The sequence below is a fragment of the Heterodontus francisci genome, chromosome 5 (genome assembly GCF_036365525.1).
Source record: "Heterodontus francisci isolate sHetFra1 chromosome 5, sHetFra1.hap1, whole genome shotgun sequence".
Taxonomy (NCBI): domain Eukaryota; kingdom Metazoa; phylum Chordata; class Chondrichthyes; order Heterodontiformes; family Heterodontidae; genus Heterodontus; species Heterodontus francisci.
This window is the reverse complement of record NC_090375.1, coordinates 128,356,512-128,377,409: the sequence shown is the minus strand read 5'-3', so window position 1 is coordinate 128,377,409 and position 20,898 is coordinate 128,356,512. Positions and strand designations below refer to the sequence as shown.

Here is a 20,898-nt window from a genome sequence, read left to right as displayed (position 1 = left end):
CAGTCTAGCAGCTATGTCCTTTAGGTCTCAGCCAGCTCGGTGAGTAGTGGTGCTACCGAGTCTCTCTTGGTGATGGACATTGAAGCCCCCAGAGTACATTCTGTGCCCTTGCTACCCTCAGTGCTTTTTTTTTTTTATTCATTCAATGGGATGTGGACATCGCTGGCTAGGCCAGCATTTATTGCCCATCCCTAATTGCCCTTGAGAAGGTGGTGGTGAGCTAGAGCTTCTTCCAAGTGGTGTTCAACGTTGTGATGGACTGACTCATCAGCTGAGGAGGAGTGGGAGGTGGTAATCAGCAGGAGGTTTCCTTGCCCCTGTTTGACCTGATGCCATGAGACTTCATGGGGTCCAGAGTCAATGTTGAGGACTTCCAGGGCAACTCCTTCCCCACTGTATATCACTGTGCCACCACCTCTGGTTGGTCTGTCCTGCCGGTGGGACAGGATATACCAGATGGTGATGTTGGTGTCTGGGACGCATGATTCTGCGAGTACGACTATGTCAGGCTGTTGCTTGATTAGTCTATGGGACAACTCTCCCAATTTTGGTACAAACCCCCAGATGTTAGTAAGGAGGACTTTGCAGAGTCAACAGGGCTGGGTGTGTCGTTGTTTCCGATGGCTAGGTCGATGCCAGGTGGTTCATGTGGTTTCATTCCTATTAGACTTTTCTCTAGCAGTTTGGTACAACTGAGTGGCTTGCTCGGCTATTTCAGAGAGTATCTTAGAGTCAATCTGTGCATCTGAAGTCACATGTAGGCCAGACCAGGTAAGGACAGCAGATTTCCTTCCCTAAAGGATATTAGTGAACCAGATGCGTTTTTACAACAATCGACATGGTCACCACTACGGAGACTAATTTTTTTAAATTCCAGATTTTTATTAGTTGAATTTAAATTCCACTAGATGCTATGATGGGATTTGAACCTGTGACCCCAGAGCAACAGCCTGGGCCTCTGGATTGCTAGCCCAGTGACATTACCACTATGCCACCACCTCCCCTTGGCAGACACATGAGGAGGAGAAAGTGGAAGAGGCACAGCAGGAGCAGAAAGCAGCTCAAGGGCTTTCTAGGCCCCAGCTTTTAAAAGAAAAATTTGAGTATAACAAATAGTGGAATATACCCAACAAATTGCGTGATGTTCTGATACATGGCATAGAAACTATGCAGTCCAATATTGGAATGGCTGGCAACTTGCAGGAATATTTACAGAAGTGCCTCCGACAGCAGTGGTCCTAATGCAAGAATTTATATTTCTGATGATGCTCAAATTGCCATCATATAGGGCAGGATTTTGCCTCCGGTTCAGGAACCCAACGTTGGAACCATTTCCAGGTCCCAACCCTGCACTGGGTTTGGAGTAGGGTGGTGAGGAAGTAGTCACAGCCTGCGATTTTGGCATAGATGGGCTGCTAAATGTTTAGAGGGCAGATCTGATGTTGAAATAGCAGCAGCGGGTGCAGGATGGAGGTGGGCCTTCTAAAGTGCGGCCCAATTGAAAGGTATTATGGCAGCCATTTTGCAGCAGTATGCAAGCTCCGGTACAATAGGAGGAGAGGCAAAGTCCTGGCACCTGGGGCAGGGCTGCCCATGCTTCACGGATGCAGACCTTGAGATGCTACTGCAGGCTCAGAGAGAAGAGGGAGGTCGGTTTCCAGAAGGTGGCAGGAGAAGGGCACAGCCAAACAAAGCAAGCATGGCTGGAGGTGTCAGAAACTGTGAGCAGCAGAGGTGCAGTGCGAAGGAACTGGATCTAGAGCCACAAGAGGTGTAATGATCTTCTTTGCTCTGGTAACGTGAGTGCAAAATGAGACCTCAATAACTGGCCTCTAGATATGCAACCTCCAGCAGAGACAACAGCTGAGCAGCCTGAGGGTTTCTGGTGGTTCTTAACATGGACGAAATGTGCGCCCAGGGTACTTACTGATCCCTCAGCAAGACCAGGAGCCTTAGCGCTGTTGAGGACATGACAGCTCTGATGCACATGGCTGCTAATTGAAATGAGCCATCAGAGAGGCCAGTAGTGCCTTATCTCTCCCTTTTACCCTTTCAGGAGAAGAGGGCACATAATTCACGGTAGACGGCTCACACTGGAGGAGTGCCCCAACTCACTACTGTGATTGCCATGGAGGAGGCAGCAATGGAAATCGCCAGGGTGGCCCCACAGAACCAAGTGGGGGACAGAGAGATGGGAATACACGGAAGAGAGGGTGAGGAGATATTGAGATCTGTAGATGATGGGGGTGGAGAGCACTCCTCCCCATCCGACATTATGCCAAAGACTCAGCTGCATTGGGAAGCCTCAGCATTGCAGAGGCTAGTTTTCCTGATCTCCTTTTTGTATCTCCCACCGTGTCAGTCATGGAAGGCGAGCGCCAGAGCATCAGGGGCATCTGAAGCATCCAAGACAGCACTGTCACATCTTACAAGTGCACTCTCCATCAGCACAGATACACTCACATCGGCGGATCCTCATACATAGTTAGAAAATGTGGCATTGGGTGAAGAGCATAGCACTAAGGAGCAGGAGGAGATGAGAGAAGCAGAGGCAGGATGGAGGGCAGACACAGCCATGCTCAGCCAGGCACAGATGCAGGACCTCAGGAGTCACAAGAAACAAGAAAGGCTCTACTTTGATCAACAGCGAGAGATGTGTACCCAAGTGCCAGAGTAGCCTGAGGCAGTGTGGGGTCATGGGCTGAGAATGGAGCAGTCCATTCAGCTCATATGCACCACCATAGTTCAGCGCTTCGAACGCATGAGCTCTTCCATTGAGAAAGTGGCCAACCTTATGGAGAGCCATATGCAGATGCACTCTTCAGTTGATGCAGGAACAGCACAGACATACACAGAATACATGAAATGCTCTGTAGCATTGACCAGTCAGCAGTGCTGGTGGCACAAAGATAGATGGAGTGGATGACAGTTGTGCCATAGCTGGTGGTTCTCTCCAACGATCCAAGGCGCCATCTAAGGCTTGAGGCAGTCACCGATGATGAGGGAGCCTCCCCTCAAGCCATCATCCTCCTCCTCCTTGGCCCCTCTGACTGAGGGACTATACATGCAGCAGGGCCCTGTGATGGAGAATGCCCCTTCGTTGACACCAGTGCAGCAGCCTCTAGAGGTGCCCCCACTAGCACCTCCACGACAAGGACAAATGCATAGGCATCTCCACCTCAAGCAGACACAAGTAAGCAGGCTGCCTCCACCTCATCTGTGGCCATAAGGGGAGCACCACATAGAAGTGGCCGAGAGCAAAGGCCACCACGTCGGTCAGAGCCTAAGTGGTTCAATGGGGTTTATTTCATTTGTTAATGTACACTTTGTTACTTCTTGCTAACACTGTAAATATTGACATGATTCCAGATGTTTGAGTTTCCATTCTTTAATAGCAAAGCTTGAAAAGAGGGATGAAGTGGTGAAGGGAAGCAAAATCCTTTGAAGGGGGATAGTGAGACTGCTGGACAAATGTGCATCATGCATTGACGGTAAGAGTGGATCTATTCAAGGCTGCATCTTCAATGGAAGTGTCCTCACAGGCAGCTCAAAGTGAGTTCCAGTGCATGCAGTCCTGTGAGGTTAGATGTGCTCAGGTGAAACATGCCTGGATCAGATGTTCTCTGGCGCCACACCATCTTGATGAGACCATTGAGTCCTGTGCTGGCCCTGGCTACCTCCATGCACAGCCTGGACACCTTTCTGCTCTGTATCTTCCTCCTTATCCTCATTTTCTTCCAACTTCTGATCCTCCTCTTCCTCAGCTGAGTTGCATCATTCCAGGCCCTCACTCTCTTCGAGGCCAACACCTCTCTCCTCTCTAGACAGCCATGTTATGGAGAGTGCAGCAGACCACTGCAGTGGAGTGTACTGCAGGGCACCACCTGATGGGTCTAGATAGTAAAGCTATATCTTCAGAAGCCAGATGATCTGCCCACGGTGGTCCTTGTGAGCAGATGGCTTCGGTTGTAGTGCCTCTTTGCCTCCATCTAGGGGTCACATATCCCTTGTCCCCTAGAATCCATCCACAAAGTTTGGATACTGGGATGAAGACTTGGAGCACCATGGACGGCCGGAGGATGAAGGTGCACGGCAGCTGCCAGAATAGCAAGCGCACGCATGCAAGAAGTTCTTGTTGTGGTCTCAGACCAGCTGAACGTTGAGGCAGTGGATGCCCTTCCTGTTGATGAATTTCACTGGTTGCACACTTGGCCACATGGATGGAATCAACAGTGCCCTGCAGCTGTGGAATCCAGTGATGGAGGCAAATCCCACTGCCCTTTGAGCCAGCAGAGCCCCATCTGCTTGAAATTTTATGTACTGTCCTGCTTTCACTAATAGGGCATCACTGACCTGCGAGATGCAAGCTGCTGCTTGAGAGATACCACCAAGATCCGCAGCTGAACCTTGAATCTAGAGGCAAATGAGTTCAAGGCCACAATGACTATGACGGCTACTGGCAGGGCATGACGAGCAGTGCTATGAGGTCTTCCGTGATGAGGGCACAGACTTCACTGACCATCTGTCTAGCTAGGCACAGTCTCCTGAAGCGCTGGTTCTCCAACATGTTCTGGTAGCTTCCTCTTCAGCGTTACTCATAATACTGTGGGTATGGCCTCCATTACCTTTCTGCCCCATGTTCCTATCCTCTGCCCTTCCCCTCATTCCTCTCTTTTGCCCTCTTCATGCTTGGGCTCTGCCTCTACTTCTCAGGATGTTGATTGCCATCGCTATGCGACCCAATTTCTGAAAACCTTAATCCCACCTCCAGCTGTTGCCTTGCTTGAGCTCAGCTTCACTCAATAATTTCTGGACACCCCCACCACACCCCTCCTTATGCTCCCATGATCCCTAGAGGGTCATGACTCCCCTCTACTCGCTCCGCTACCTCTGCTCATGCGATGGCACCTGTGTGTCAATGGCTGAGTGCCTCTCTCAGCCATGCTCCCTTTTATGGGCCCACTTAATTTTATGGTGTGGCCATGATTGGCTCCCCACTGATGTTGACACCTTGTTGCACCTGGTCTATTCCTGATCCATCATGCAACACGTGCACTCCCACCAAAATTCCAAATTGGCCCTTGACAAACTGACAAGTGCATTAGCAAGATCAATTGGCCACTTATTGAAATTGGGTGGTTTGCCAGGTCCCACCTTCCGCCATCCTGAGCAAAAACGATGGTGGCAGGAACGACGACATCAGATAGGCAAACATGGAGCCTAAACTTCCTGCGTGTAGGTTTTGGGATGCAATTCAATTCCTCATTTGATAGGTTCACAGACTGAATTGTGCAAACCACAACAACTATCACTGGTATCTGCAACTCACTCACAAATCAGGTGCACCATGAACCAGAGCCCAGGAAGAGTAGCAGGGAGGAACTTGCAATGGACAATGTTGCTATCTCCCTTGCCAGAGAAGACGGGGTACACGGACAGGAAGCATAAGATTAGGTAGTGCAACACCTGCGCAGTGGTTAGCACCGCAGCCTCACAGCTCCAGGGACCCGGGTTCAATTCTGGGTACTGCCTGTGCAGAGTTTGCAAGTGCTCCCTGTGACCGTGTGGGCTTTCGCCAGTGCTCCGGTTTCCACCCACCGCCAAAGACTTGCAGGTGATAGGTAAATTGGCCATTGTAAATTGCCCCAAGTGTATGTAGGTGGTAGGGAATATGGGATTACTGTAGGGTTAGTATAAATGGGTGGTTCTTGGTCGGCACAGACTCGGTGGGCCGAAGGGCCTGTTTCAGTGCTGTATCTCTAAATAAATAAATAAAACACAACAGACTGCTAAGAAGGTGGCAGGCGCTACATTTAGAAATATATTGGGGTATGAATACATCTTGGAGATAGCGCAAAATGAATGATAGCGAAATGGAAACCAGTTTTGCACTCTGCCTGATTCATTTTCCATTGCATTACTGCTCATTATGAGCTTATATCCCATCATCTTTGCGTTTCGGAGGAATGGACTGGATGTCAGATAAACAATTAGATTGGTCTTTATTCCAGTGCATTTGGAAGATGGAGGAATGGGTATTGATGCAAAGAGTGCATGGTACACTTGATTTGTGAGTGAGTTGCAGATACCAGTGATAGTTGTTATGGTTCGTAAAAGAAAGTTCTTGCATAAGAGTTTGTCAAACTGCTACTTTATATGGACCAGGTGCTGGAAGGTGGGATTAGATTGGGCAGCTAGTTTTTCCAGCCGGCACAGATACGATGGGCTGAAAGGCCTCTTTCTGTGCTGTAACTTTTCTATGGTTCTATTAAAGTTATGTAAAATGTAGCACACCATTACTTTAGGAACTTTGACTCTGTCGTACGGGAGAATGCTTCCTAATCTGTCAATTCATCATTATCATTGCTTAATTGTGCCTATGATGTGTTCAATGATGACTTTGGATGCATATATCGCATTATATGTATGCTCTGCTGCTATCCATGGATGCCCCATAGGGTTTATAAGCCAAGTGGGTATCACTGATTAGTAGCAAATAATGGGGGCATAGCAGAATAAAGGCATCCTGTGTGATCATAGATGAGCACATGGATAGAGTAGAAGCCCTTGCACTACAAACAAGGGGCATACTTGTCTACTGGAGCATCTAGAGCTATATGTGCACCATCAATTACACACTGGACTTTGAGAAATTCTATTATTTGGAAAAATCTACAGCTCTCCCCTGTTGTTTTCTTTTGCCCATGGAGAAATTATGGGATAGTTTTTCTCTTTCAAACAAGAGATCAGTTACCTACTTTATGCATTGACATTACTAATATACTTGCTTTTAGTCTGAAAAGAATCCAAGGCAGTTCTGATGAAAGGTCAGAGACCTGAAATGTTAACCCTGCTTCTCTCTCCACAGATGCTGCTTGACCCGCTGAGTATTTCCAGTACTCTGCTTTTATTTCAAAAAAATTAAAGCTTCTGTAATTTTACCTCAACTTGCAGCACAATGCCTGCCCTATAGTTTACCTTGAGACCTTCCGGGAATATGCTGTATATGGTCAGTAAAATGAAAGCCCATGGGATACAGGGGAATGTGGCAGGTTGGATCCAGAATTGTCTCAGGGCCAGGAAACAAAGGGTAGTAGTTGATGGATGTTTTTGTGAATGGAAAGTTGTTTCCAGTGGCGTTCCACAGGGCTCAGTGTTGGGTCCCTTGCGGTTTGTGGTATATATTAATGATTTGGACTTAAAAGTGGGAGGCATGATTGGGAAAATTGCTGATGACACAAAAATTGGCCATGTAGTTGATAGTGACGAGGATAGCCGTAGACTCCAGAAAGATATCAATGGTTTGGTTGAGTGGGCGGAAAAGTGGCAAACTGAATTCAATCCAGAAAAGTGTGAGGTAATGCATTTGGGTAGGGCAAATAAAGCAAAGGAATACACAATGAACGGGAGGATATTGAGAGGGGTCGAAGAACTGAGAGACCTTGGAGTGCATGTCCACAGATCCCTGAAAGTGGCAGGACAGCTAGATAGAGCGAAGGCTATGGAATGCTTTCCTTTATTGGCCAAGGTATAGAATTCAAAAGCAGGGATGCAATGCTGGAACTGTATAAAACGCTGGTTAGGCCACAGCTGGAGTATTGCGTACAGTTCTGGTCACCACATTACAGGAAGGACATAATTGCTCTGAAGAGAGAACAGAGGAGATTTACAAGAATGTTGCCAGAGCTTGAAAGTTGCAGCTATGAGCAAAGAATGGATAGGCTAGGGTTGTTTTCCTTAGAACAGAGGAGGCTGAGGGGTGACTTAATTGAGGTGTACAAAATTATGAGGGGCCTAGATAGAGTAGGCAGGAAGGACCTGTTTCGTTCAAGAGGTCAATTACCAGGGGGTACAGATTTAAGGTGATTGGTAGAAGGATTAGCGGGGACATGAGGAAAAACTTTTTCACCCAGAGGGTGGTGGATGTGTGGAATTCACTGCCAGGAACAGTGGCGGAGGCAGAAATGCTCAATTCTTTTAAAAAGGTACTTGGATATGCATCTGAAGTGCTGTCACCGGTAAGGCTATGGACGAGGTGCTGGAAGGTGGGTTTAGATTTGGCGGCTATTTTTTTTTGAGCTGGCACGGACACGACGGGCTGAATAGCCTCCTTCTGTGCCGTAATTTTTCTATGGCTCTATAACAATAAAGTTTGCCTTTTATTTGCTGTGAGCCTGATAACTGTGCACTATTGTGCACCAGACTGATGGGACTTGCCGGAATCCCAATTGAAAATTACAGTGCAGACCTTCCACTGCCCCCCAACCCCGAACCCTTAACAAGCTCCTCTGTGAGCAGAATTGGCCCTTAATTGTCTCAGACAGTTGTCAGGGAGAGGGATGGAGTCGGTAGCTAGGGAACCAAGTTTGGAGAGGGGATAGAAGACAATGGCTTCAGTCTTCCTAATACTTAACTGGAGGAAATATTTGCTCATCCAGCGGTGAAGGGGTCAAGAGAGGTGGTAGTGAGGTAGAGCCGGGTGTCCAGAATAAATGTGGAAACTAGTGCTGTGTTTTTGGATATCACTGAGGGCCAGCATGTAGATGTGAAATAGAAGGGGACCAAGGATAGATCCTTGGGGGACACCAGATGTAGCGGTGTGGGAGCGGGAAGGAATGTCATTTCAGGTGATTATCTGGCTATGATTAGATAGATAAGAATTGAAGCAGGCTAGTGCAGTCCCATTCAGTTGGACTATTGGAGAGGCATTGCAGGAGGAAAATGTGGCCAATCATGTCAAAAGATGCATACAGGTTGAGAAGCACGAAGAGGAATAATTTACCTTTGTCAGTCACATAGGATGTCATTTGTGACTTTGATAAGGGCTATTTCAGTACTGTGGCAGGAGAGGAAACCCAATTGGAGGGATTCAAACATGGAGTTCCAGAAAAGATGGGCACAGATTTGGGAGGCGACAATACATTCAATGACTTGGGAGAGGAAAGGGAGGTTGGAGGTGGGATGATAGTTTGCAAGATGGAAGGGTCAAGAATTTTTTTGAGGAAAGGCGTAATGACAATAGATTTGAGAGAGAGGACAGTACCAGAAAAGAGAGAATAATTAACAATATCAGCTAAGGTGGGAGCCAGGAGGGAAGTTGGGTGGTCAGCAAATTAGTGGGAATAGGGTCGCGGGAGCAGGAAGTGGGTCACATGGGCAAGATGAGTTCTGAGAGGACATGACAGGAGAAACTAGAGAATGATGTGAGGTCAGAGATAGGTTGGGGACACCTTACAGGAGGTTTGGCCCAGTGGGCTAGAAAGGAAGGAAGTGGCAGAGGCAATTGATCGCATGGTCTCCATCTTAGTGACAAAGAAGTCCAGAAGCTCTTTGGTCTTGTTGTTGGAGGTGAGGGAAGGGGTTTAAGAAGCTTGCAGTAGAGAAAAGAAGCCAAGGGTTATCTTTGGATTCTAGGATGACAGAGCAGTTTTAGCAGGCCAGAACAGGATACGAACATATGAACATACGAATTAGGAGCAGAAGTAGGCCATTCGGCCCCTCGAGCCTGCTCCACCATTCAATAAGGCCATGGCTGATATGTTTGTGTTTCGAATTCCACACCCGTGTCTACCCCTGATAACCTTTGATTCTCTTGCCCAACAAGAATCTACCTACCTCTGCCTTAAAAATATCCAATGACCCTGCCTCCAGCATCTTCTGAGGCAGAGAGTTACAAAGCTGCACAACCCTCTGAGAAAAAAAAATTCTCCTCATTCCTGTCCTAAAAGGGAGACTCCTAATTTTAAAACGGTGTCCCCTAGTTCTGGACTCACCCACAAAAGAAAACATCCTTTCCACATCCACCTTGTCAAGACCGTTCAGGATCTTATATACTTCAATCAAGTCTCCCCTCACTCTTCTAAACTCCAGTGAAAATAAGCCCAGTCTGTCCAACCTTTCCTCATAAGACAACCTGCTCATTCCAGGTGTCAATCTAGTAAACCTCTTCTGAACTGCCTCCAATGCATTTGCATCCTTAAATAAAGAGACCAAAACTGCACACAGTATTCGAGATGTGGTCTCATCAATGCCCTGTATTACTGAAGCATAACATCCTTACTTTTATTTTCAACTCCTCTCATAATAAAGGGTAGCATTCCATTAACCTTCTTTATTACGTACACCTAGATCCCTCTGCACACTCGAATTTTGCAGTTGTTCTCCGTTTAAAAATTACTCTGCTTTTTTATTCTTCCTACCAAAGTGAACAACTTCACATTTTTCCCATTATACTCCATCTGCTAGATTTTTGCCCACTCACTCAACCTATCTATATTGGTCTGCAACCTCATGTCCTCTTCACAACATACTTTCCTACCTATCTTTGTGTCATCTGCAAATTTAGCTACCATGCCATCGCTCCCCTCATCTAAGTCATTGATATAAATTGTAAAATGTTGAAGCCCCAGCACAGACCCCTGCGGGACTCCAATTCTCACATCCTGCCACTCAGAAAAGGACCCGTTTATGCATATTCTCTGTTTTCTGCCAGCCAGCCAATCTTCTTTCCATGCTAATATGTTACCCACGACACCATGAGCTCCTAATTTGCACAATAACCTTTCATGTGGCACCTTGTCAAATGCCCTTCTGGAAATCCAAGTAGAGCATGTCAACAGGCTCCCCTTTATCCACAGTGTGTGTTACTCCTTCAAAGAACTCCAATAAATTGGTTAAGCATGATTTCCCTTTCACAAAACCATGCTGACTATTCCCGATTACCTTGATTTTTTCTAAGTGCCCAGCTATAACCTCCTTAATGATTGATTTTAATACCTTCCCCACAACAGACGTCGAGCTAACTGGTCTATAGTTACCTGTTTCCTGCCGCCCACCCTTCTTGAATAGAAGGGTTATATTTGCTACTTTCCAGTCTGAAAGAATCTTTCCAGAATCTAGTGCATTTTGAAGTATTAACACCAACAAATCTACGATCTCATTAGTTACCTTTTTTAGGACCCTAAGATGAAGTTCATCATGACCTGGGGACTTGTCAGTCCGCAGCTCCATCAGTTTGCTCGGTACCACTGACAGTACTTTATGTGGTCTAGCCAGATGTGATGCTGAATGCTAAACCAGTTGTCCGCCATATCAAGAGCAGAGATGAGGGCTGCACTGGGGAATGGACAAGGTGAAATAGAATAATGGTTTTCATGGGGACGGTGACATCAAAGGAGGAGGTGAGGCTCTGGGCGTGCAGATTAGTAACTGCAGAAATATCATGGTGAATAGAGGGCCAAAGTCGAGACAATTGGTATTTTGTAATTGCAGTTGTAAGCACATTGGGAGAGAGTATTTTCCTGGGCGAACGCAGAAGAAAGTAGATTTGGGAGGAGGAAGGGGGTGGACAGTGATACAAGGAAGTGATCTGAAATGGCCTTATCTGAGATTGATATGATAGGAGTAGCGAGGCCCCAAGAAATGGCAAGGTCAATGAGGTGACAGTGAATATGGGTTGGGAAGTTTACCTGGAGAGTGAGGGTAATGAAGGATAGGAGGGCAGTGAATTCAGAGGAGTGAGAGTATGATAAATTTAGAAGGAGGTTAAAATCACCAAGGATGAGAAGTTGCAGAGGCTGAGGGAGCAAAGCAGTGAAGATATCGTGGTGAGAAAATGAGTGAATGAGTACTTCAGGCTGTCTTTAGCAAGACAGGCATTGATGGGAGAGTTTTGCAACCTACCCATTATAGAATCCATCTGATTTTCAGAATGAAAATCAGGAAGGGCTCTAAAACAGATGGGTGATTTGCTCTGCAAATTATTTCCCAGATGATTAAGAAAAAGGTATACCTGAGACTGTCCCTCATTTTACATTGATGCTGATTGGAAAGTAATACAAGTGCATGGTTTTTGAGATTTTGTATGCTTAAACGTATATAATTAAAGTGATTAATAATGGAATCAAGTAACAAAACAGAATTTCTCATAAAAGATTAAATACCTGATTACTTGAATATTTTGATTCTTCTTCAAAGCTCCACACAAGGTTCTCTAGCTCTTGTATTCTGTCTGTGTTTGTTTGATATTTCTGCTTGTACAGATCTGCAGTAGATTCAGAGGCTTTTGCCTGAATGTGACTTTCTGTAATTTTATCCTGTAGAAGATCAATCTGCTCCGTTAAATGCAAATTCTCACAGTTCTGTTTTTGGATGGTGTCTTCATGTTGTTGAACCTATAGAAATAGTTTGGTTTGTTAGAAGGCAGTCCCATTTCTCATTGGCTTATGTTGGAGCGGTTTGGCTTTCCAGAAAAAGATCAGATTAATGGGTACATTTGAAGTCTTTAATTTTATCCTCTAGAAATCATTTGTCTAAGGAACACATTTCCGCTCGATTGAACATACAATCCAGGCAAAAGTCAGTGGTAAAAACATTGACACATTTACATTACAGATCTGTTGCTAGTTTTAGCAACTGACACTTTAAATAGGATGCGCTGACAATTTTGTTTTTAACCTGAACAATCATCATTGGTTTTATCGGTTATACCACTTAGGAGAAAATTTACTTAAATGTTTATACAGTTATGCACTAATATTTTTGCTACATAGTAATTGTTTGTTGGGCAGAAATTGTGTATTAGTAAATAGAAAAATATCAAAAACTGCAATTTTCATTTGGAGTAATTTCACCGAAATTTAACTGTTCCTCTGAAACAGCCAAAAAAATCATTGATTTTATTTTCCAATTGTAGAATGCTCTAATTGATGCCAACTGTTAAAATCCTCCAACTCCATGTCCCCCTTGTGATCCAAAGTTTGAATAATGAGTTTAAATTAAATTTTGCTTTTTTCAATACTTGCACATAAAGATAATAGTATGGACAATATATAGAAGTGAATATTTAGTTTAGTAGGCTGAGATCATTGTAGATAAACAAAAAATTGAGGAAGATTTAGTCAAAAGTTAATGGCTGATTCTTCGCATTCAGGATTTTCTCATCACTTACTATGTTTGCAGTCTCATGATGAAGATGCTTTACTTTTTCCAAGTCTTCTTTGAGTTGTATTACTATTGTCTTGTATTCTTGCACTTTACCAAGAGTATCCTGCAATTCAGTTGTGGTTGAATCCAACTCGTTTTGCAAAAGAAAGGTCTTCTGCGACCATCGTTCCAAGTCAACATTGTGAGATTGCTTTGCAATATCCAAATCATTATGCAAGTGTGCTATATTTTTTTTATTGGCTTGTATCTATAATTTTTAAAAAAATTGCATTTTACTGAATAGATATTCCTCGACAGCATGAAATTTTACAATTTACACAATTCGCTCTATATCATTTCCAAGCTTCTTTTAGTGCCTTGGTTAGGAAGGGGAATATCAGTTCCCCCGAATATATTCCATGCTGGTGATGCATGTTCATGGATGTCAATATAGGCCAGAATCAAGTTTAGCTACCATGGACTGAATTTTCTTGTGGGGGCTGGGACCCCAATGTCAGGATCATATGCAGGTCCTAAGCCCGAGTTTGGCCTTAGTGCCCGCTGGAGCAACTCTTTGTGAGGCAGCCTCCTGAGTAGCTGCCTCCGCATTTGCCATCCAATTAAAAACGGTGGGCGGACCAGGGAAGCGGGAAGCCCAATAGGAGGGCCTGCAGCAATTTCTGGTTGGCAGCCCCGAGAGAGGTGAGCCTAGGAGGCACTACAAAATGGAAGTACTCACAAAGACCTCCCTCTTCAGTGTTTAACAGGATGACAAAGTATTGTGAGGAGGCCTCAGGGTGAAGGGTTGGCCCCTCCAGAAGAGTGCCTGCGGCCACTTCTGAATCTCTGAACATTGCAGCCCCGATGCTGATAATTAATTCAGCCATCCATGGTCCACTGACCTCCCGGCGAGAGGCCGTCTTCATTGTGTTGCTGGGCTACTGATATAGTGGGGAGCTCATGCTCACTGGGAAAGTTACAGCGTTGGGGGAAAATAGCACTTGATTGGGGCCTTCATTGCCTGCCCACCTCCAATACCCATGGGAAAGGTGCCCAGAGGTGGGACAGTGTCAGGGAGCTGTCCCGACATGGTTTCCAGTACTTTGCTGACCCCCCACCTCCAAACCTATCTCCATGGGGTTATGAAAATTCAGCCCCATATTCCTGTGTTGAATAGCCAACCAATATTGACTATCAAGGTTCACAACTGAATAATAGCCATCTAAGGGAGCTACAAAGGTGAATGCTGATATCAGGCTCTACACAGAGGCAATCAAGGGCCCAGTAGAGGAAACTAAGTAGACATTATATTAAAGAAATTAGAAAGGCAGTACGATTTTAACAGTTATTCCCAAAGTTTTTTTCATACAAAGGCTTCAATGTTATAAAGTACTTTTTGAATAACTGTTTAAAATCTTGATTACAATCAGTAATTTAAATATGCAATAGCTTATTTTGTCTTCTACCAACCTCTTCCATGAGCATTTCCCGTTCATGTGCAAATTCCTGAATTGACTTTCCAGCCTGGCTCAGCTGATCTTCCTGTACATTGCCAATGTTCTTTTGTTTGCAAATTTCATTCTGAAGATCTTTTAATTTTTCATTAAGTCTGATGACCTCAGCTTCCTGAACACCAAGCTGTTTATTAAAAATAAATCATTTATGTGATTTGCATTGCATTACATTAAAAATAAAATCAGCTAGGGTTTGGCATGTATAAAGACCTATTATACTTAAGTCTCCAAACCAGACTACTGATAAATCCACAAAAGTGTCAAGTTTCCATTTGACTTATATGAAGCGCCTATAGAGACATATCTCACTTACATAAGGTCAAAGAATTTAGGTATAGGTTGGCAATATCCAAGATTTAGGTCTCCATAAGTGTGCATAGAATTTATTAAGTTAAAACCTCAACATGGTCCAGTGCAGGCCATGGTAAAAAGCTGCTGGTTGGTCAACTAGGACTACTCTACGGTTAGCTCTGCAGCTTGTGACCTATTTGAAGCTGAACGGGAAGAGTTGCAACGACAGAACATGTCTGCTTCTCCACTCCCTGTTAATAAAACAATCACTTTCACAGGCCAGGCTGAGTTCCACCTCATGAGATCTCTGATATTGGTTTGAGCCATTATCAGTCACCATACTCTGATAAAAATCGGGAACTCACTCCTCTTTCATTCTTTGAATTTCCACACTAAGCCTAGCCAAAATCAATATACAGGTGCAATATGTTTCTAGCTACTGAAATGTGAGTGGAACGAAAGATCATTAATAAGTTGTGACTGCCCCTTCCTTATTTTTAATTCTCCTGTTTTACCGGGAGCTGAAACACAAATAAAGCCCCAACTGATCCTTGCTAAGTTTTTTTAAATAGGTACATCTTTTGAAAGACATTCAGGAACAGTTTTCAATGGAAGTGAAAACAAAAATCAGGCTATTTCTATATGGACAGCTGATTTGCAACTCCAGCTTTACATCTGGATTGTAGGTTAAACCTCAACTCCTCAATTTCCACATACAAAGCTCTCTGCCAGCCTTTCCTTTCTAACTTGGTGTGGTTTGGAAACGCTTTCGTTTAACTTCACATTTCCGTATTCTTCTTGTTACTTGGGGTTCAGTGTTGTCGCATCCAAGCAAAGATTCAAGGGAATGGTTTGAGTGAGGCCTTATACAAAGCAGTAAAATAAAAGCAAAACACTGCGGATGCTGGAAATCTGAAATAAAAACAAGAAATGCTGGAACCACTCAGCAGGTCTGGCAGCATCTGTGGAAAGAGCAGAGTTAACATTTCGGGTCAGTGACCCTTCTTCGGAACGAGCAAATATTAGAAATGTCAAAGGTTATAAGCAAGTGAGCTTCTCTTTCCACAGATGCTGCCAGACCTGCTGAGTGGTTCCAGCATTTCTTGTTTTTATTTCTTATACAAAGCAGACTGTGGAACCAATCATTTGACCACTCAGGATATAAACAATTATTCTGTCCTTAGCAAATTACTCAACTTTATCCCTTTACGGCTGCACTTCAATGAATTTCGAGCTCGGCATAATGCCAAGCTCTTCTTTCGTCACCTTCATCTCAGCACCTACTTCTTTGGCCTGGAGTCCTCCCACTACACAGTGGACCTTTCTACCCATTTCCGGTATTCTCCCTCCACCTGGATCCCTTCTTCTGGCCTCTTATGCTTTCTTGATCTTTTCATTGAGAACTGCTGGCGTGACATTGGCCGCATTAATTTATCTGCTCCCCTTACTCACTTGAGCTTGTCTCCCTCTGAACTTGCTGCACTCTATTCTCTCAGGTTCAATCCTAACAGTATTATCAAACCTGCTGACAAGGGTGGCGGTGTTATTGCCTGGCAAACCTACCATTACCTCTCAGAGGCTCAACAACAACTCTCCGACACTTCCGCCTAACTCCCCCGGATGATGGCCGATCAAGCCATTGTTTCCAGAACTGTCACTGACCTCATCCCTTCTGGAGATCTTTCCTTCAAGGCTTCCAATCTCATAGTCCCCAACCCGGAAAAGCCCAAGTTTACCTCCTTCCTAAGATTTACCAACAGGACTGCCCTGGTAGACCTATCGTTTCAGCCTATTCCTGCTCTATGGACTGATTTCTCCCCATCTCGACTCTATTTTTTTCTCCCCTTGTTCAGTCTCACAACCGACATCGTGACTCTTCTGATGCCCTCTGTGATTTTAACAGTTTCCAATTTCCTGGCCCTAATTGTCTCCTCTTCAGCATGGACATCCAAACTCTCTACACCTCCATCCCCCACAGGATAACCTTAGGGGTCTCTGCTTCTTCCTTGATTGGGGGCCCAACCAGTTCCCATGCACCAGCACCCTCCTCTGCCTGGCTGAACTGGTCATCACATTGAACAACTTCCCCTTTAAGTCATCGCACTTCCTCCAAATAAAAGGTGTTGCTATGGGCATCTGCACGTGTCCTAGTTATGCCTGACTTTTTGTGGAATATGTAAAAAATTCCTTGTTCCAGTCTGACTTGTGCCCCCTCCCTCATCTCTCTTTCCAGTACATTGAAGACTGTATCAGTGCCGTTTCCTGCTCTCCCCTGAACTACTTCCAATTTCTACCCTTCGCTCACCTTCACACGGTCCATCACCGACTTTTCCCTTCCTTATCTTCTCTGTCTCCATTTCTTTGGATAAGCCATCAACAAATATTCACTATAGGCACACCGGCTCCCACAGCTACCTCGACTGCATTTCCTCACACCCTGCTTGTCTCAGTCGCATCTGCTCTGATGGTGCAACCTTCCACACGAGTTCTAATATAGCTTCCTTTTTCTTGAACCACCTGTCCTTTGATGCAACAACTGTCCTTTTACCTCCTCCCTTCTCACCATCCAAGGCCCCAAACACTCCTAGTTGAAACTGCGATTTATGTACACTTCCTTCAATTTAGTATACTGCATTCGCAGCTCACAATGCAGTCTGCTCTACACTCGCGAGAGCAAACACAGATTGGGTGACCACTTTGTGGAACACCTCTGTTCAGTCCGCAAGCATGACCCCAAGCTTCCAGTGGCCTGCTGTTTTAATTCTCCACCTTGCTCTCATACTGACCTCTCTGTTGTTGACTGACTATTATTCCAATGAAGCTTATGTTACGGTCAGGTGATGAAGGGTCGAAGGGCTTCCCTCTTTTCCATCTCCTTGTTTGATCACAAGAGGTTTAATTTTTTTTTAAAAAGTGGATGTACTAGCCAATCCAGTAGGTGTTTGATTACTTACTTGCTGTTATCACAACAAGTACCAATTGGCCAGGTTTTCTTGAGTTTAGCAAAAAAAAGGTTAACTGTATTGCCTGTAAACCCAACTAAGTAAAATAATAAAAAAAACACACACACACACACAAACATAGGGTACAGAGTGGGGAAGGGTAGATTGGTTGAGTTAGTGTCCATGGAAAAAAGGAGTATACAGTCTGTGGAATTTGGTGATTCGGCTGGATTCTAGCTGAATTCGGTGCTTATGAGGCTTTTAGTTTGAAGAGATTGATGACTGATTCAGTGGGTCTCTTGAAAGCAGCAATGTGGATGATTTCCTGCAAAGGTGTTTCTGATTGTAGCTGGAGTATGCAGAGGTGTTCAGTCAGCAGACAGGGTTCACAACTTGCAAGCTGGAATGGAGAGAGAGAGCGCAAGAGTGCGATAGAGAGAGAAGGGACACCCATTTAGGTCTGCAGGTGTCAGAGTCCAGATGCTTCTCAATCTGCTGCAGAGAAACACCAGCTTAAAACCACAGATGCGGAGGGGTGGCTTGTCACATGACAGTCACCCACCCAGTGATTCAAGCATGATAGTTAGCAGAGTATTTCTTCTTGCTAAAGGGAACAGGCAGTTCCCTTAAACTTCCTGGGCCTTGGTTCTTGCTGGGATCAGCAGACATTTCATCTCCACCTCACAGACCTTGCAATGTAGGATAGAGTGTTGCAAATTAGGTGGCCATCTTAAGCTGCTAGCAAAGTCCTCTTTTTTTTTAAAATTTCTTTAAAAATATAAATTCAACAAAGCACATTGGTGTGACACTTAACACAAGCTCGAGGAATAGCACCTCCTGTTTCAATTAGGCACTTTACACTTCTGGCCTCAGTTTCAGACCATAATCTCTGCCCCTATTTTGTTTGCTTTTCTTTGCATGTGTTGGTCTGAAGTTTTTACTTTCGGGTGGCAGCTGTTCATTATTTTCCATTCACACCTCCTCGTCAAATCTTGATTACTTGTCCCATTACCACTCACTTTTGGCTCTGCACCATCAACTGTTTTGTCATTTTATCTCTCCTGTCTACCTCCCTATCACAAACCTTCCCTTTTGTTCTTTTTATACCGTCCCCCATTTCACCTGTTTAAAACCTATCACATTTCTAATGTTTCCCAGTTCTGATGAAAGGTTATTGATCTAAAACACTAAATATGCTTCGTTCCACAGATGCTGCCTGACCTGCTGAGTATTTCCAACATTTTCTGCTAAGATTGTGTTAGCTGTGGCTCAGTTGGTAGCACTCTCGCCTGAGCCACAAGATTCTGAGTTCAAATCCCACTGCAGGGCTTGAGCACAAAAGATCAAGGCTGACACTCCAGTGCACTGCTGAGGGAGTGCTGCACTGTCAGAGCTGCTGTCTTTTGGATGAGACGTTAAACCGAGGCCCCATCTGCTTTCTCGCATGGATGCAAAAGATCCCTTGGCACTATTTTGAAGAAGAGCAAGGGAGTTATCCCCGGTGTCCTCGCCAATATTTATCCCTCACTCTATCACAAAAGCAGACTATTTGGTCATTATGACATAGTTGTTTGTGGGAGTTTGCTGTGTGCATACTGGCTACTACATTTACTGCATTACAACAGTGATTAACCTTCAAAAGTACTTAATTGGCTGTAAAGTACTCAGACGTCCAGTGGTTGTGAAAGATGCTACATAAATGCAAGTTTTTCTTTTTTTTTTTAAATCGCAAATTTCTAAAATTTGTATAAATGTAGGTCAGATGGTGAATAATGTAGGTCAGGTGGAAGACCATTAGTCCAACTTGACTAATTTTCCCTTTTATCTCTATATTCTTTAAGTAATCACAATGATGAATCTTTTTAGATGCCCGAGACTTGCCTATTCCTTTTTGAAAGCCTCAAGTTTTAAACCACCTGCACTGGCAACTTGTTTCACATGTTGATCATCCTTGTTCTAATGATATTTTGACTGAATTGTCTATTCACTTTAGCTTTCATTATCGAACTCCTCTGCTGCCTGGTGTTCCTTACTGTCAGATGATATCAAATATATTGATCATTTGAAGACCAGAACTTCTACAGTGAATAATCATATTTGTTTTAGAATACAAACATCTTTGTCAGTTTCTTTATCAGTATCTTTTAAGACTGTACTGTGATGCAATACAGGTATAATAGGCTTAATTAAGTAGAATTTGGAAATAGTTAGTGTATCATGCCTTTTATAAGTAAAGATTGAATAAATTGTCAGTTTTCAGACCTCACTGAAATTTCCCTTTAAGAAGATAGAGTTAAATATTTAGAATAGAAGTTCTGTTGCCAGGGAATTGGAAGATAAACACACACACTGAAATATCCTGTGTGACATCAGTAAGAGCTAGCAATAAACTTAATTAATGAGGTTGTTGATGCAGACAAATCAGCTCGAGGTTGCTTTAAGGTACCATAAAAAAGGTAATTATAGAAAATGGACTTACGGAAATAAGAGGTCAAGTAACACAATTATAAACATTTTGACCAGATAAGAGCTTACAACTTTAGAAAACAGGGTTTCCAGTAAAACATTAAGTGGAGAGTTAGTTCATGACATGGGTAAATATGGATTTTAAAAAAGGAACACAGGAAGGTCACATAAATGCTGGAATTCGGATGACACCTTAGAAAATAGCATAAAAATGAGAGATTTTGAAAGCAAAGTTTAGAGGTGTTGTATCCTGAAACACTTCTCATCTCATGCCTTGCTTGGGGGATTTAAGGTAAAAGTTTACTTTAAATTTTGATGGATATTCTGGATATTCTAAGATAATTTTGCTGTAACATTAGCAAGGTTAAACTTTTGGATTCTATGTTAGAAATAAGAATGTGTGTTACATCTCCCAGTAATATTTGATATTGTGATGTACTTATCCCCTGAAGAAGTTTATTACATGTTAAATTCTTTAATAAATCTATAAAAGTTAATAAATCGTCTCATGTAGTATTCTGTATATAACTACAGGAATCCCCTCTCTGTGCCTCTTTAAGTGGAGAGATACGTATTGAAGAGAGTTTCTCAGACTCTTATAATATCTGGGCTATTTATGACTTAGCTATAAATATGAAAAATAGGCTATCCGAAAGATGGTAATATTCTCTGTTGGTTTTCTTTCTTTGAGGGAAAGCTAGTACAATTCTTTGAACCCAAATAAGCATCTGAGAATTTGTCTGGTTTGAACTTGATTAAAG

General features: G+C 43.8%; 1 protein-coding gene across 7 annotated transcripts in view; it reads right to left on the bottom strand.

Moving 5' to 3' along the window:
• Nucleotides 1-20,898, bottom strand: part of LOC137370043 (polyamine-modulated factor 1-binding protein 1-like) — a 719,669-nt gene that overhangs the window by 344,817 nt on the left and 353,954 nt on the right. For all 7 annotated transcript variants that reach the window (XR_010975068.1, XM_068032077.1, XM_068032078.1 and 4 more), the window contains 3 exons: nucleotides 14,395-14,562; nucleotides 12,950-13,192; nucleotides 11,943-12,173 (listed from right to left, as the gene is read on the bottom strand). Coding sequence is in view for 6 of the 7 variants with exons in the window: in XM_068032077.1 (XP_067888178.1) it covers nucleotides 11,943-12,173; nucleotides 12,950-13,192; nucleotides 14,395-14,562 (642 nt within the window). In the remaining variant the exon portion in view is untranslated. The remainder of the gene's footprint in view (nucleotides 1-11,942; nucleotides 12,174-12,949; nucleotides 13,193-14,394; nucleotides 14,563-20,898) is intronic.